The following is a 275-nucleotide window of genomic DNA, read 5'->3' as shown; positions in this document are numbered from 1 at the left end:
GCGGGACGTCAAGGGCCGGAGGCGCGGGGCAGCCGGCGAGGTGGGTCCGGGGCGAGCTGGGCCCACGTGTCCTCAGCCCCGTTCTGCAGTGGCAGGAGGACCCGGGCGGGAGTCCCCCCTCCCCTGCCCCCAGACCAGGGTTTAACCCGCGGCCCGTGTGTGTCTCAGGTGGAGCTGAGCTGGAAGAGCTTCAACCTGGGCGACGTCTTCCTCCTCGACCTGGGCCAAGTCCTCGTGCAGTGGAACGGGCCCCAGAGCAACCGGCGCGAGAGCCT

The 275-nt window shown here is 71.3% G+C and overlaps 1 protein-coding gene across 1 annotated transcript in view; it reads left to right on the top strand.

Moving 5' to 3' along the window:
- The window catches only part of VIL1 (villin 1), a 10488-nt gene that overhangs the window by 2572 nt on the left and 7641 nt on the right, over positions 1-275 (top strand). The window contains exon 3 of the mRNA XM_025192738.1: positions 134-263. Coding sequence (XP_025048523.1) covers positions 134-263 — 130 coding nt within the window. The remainder of the gene's footprint in view (positions 1-133; positions 264-275) is intronic.

This window comes from Alligator sinensis, unplaced genomic scaffold (assembly GCF_000455745.1).
Source record: "Alligator sinensis unplaced genomic scaffold, ASM45574v1 scaffold1332_1, whole genome shotgun sequence".
NCBI lineage: Eukaryota > Metazoa > Chordata > Crocodylia > Alligatoridae > Alligator > Alligator sinensis.
The sequence above is the reverse complement of the archived record's forward strand: the minus strand, read 5'-3'. Positions and strand labels throughout refer to the sequence as shown.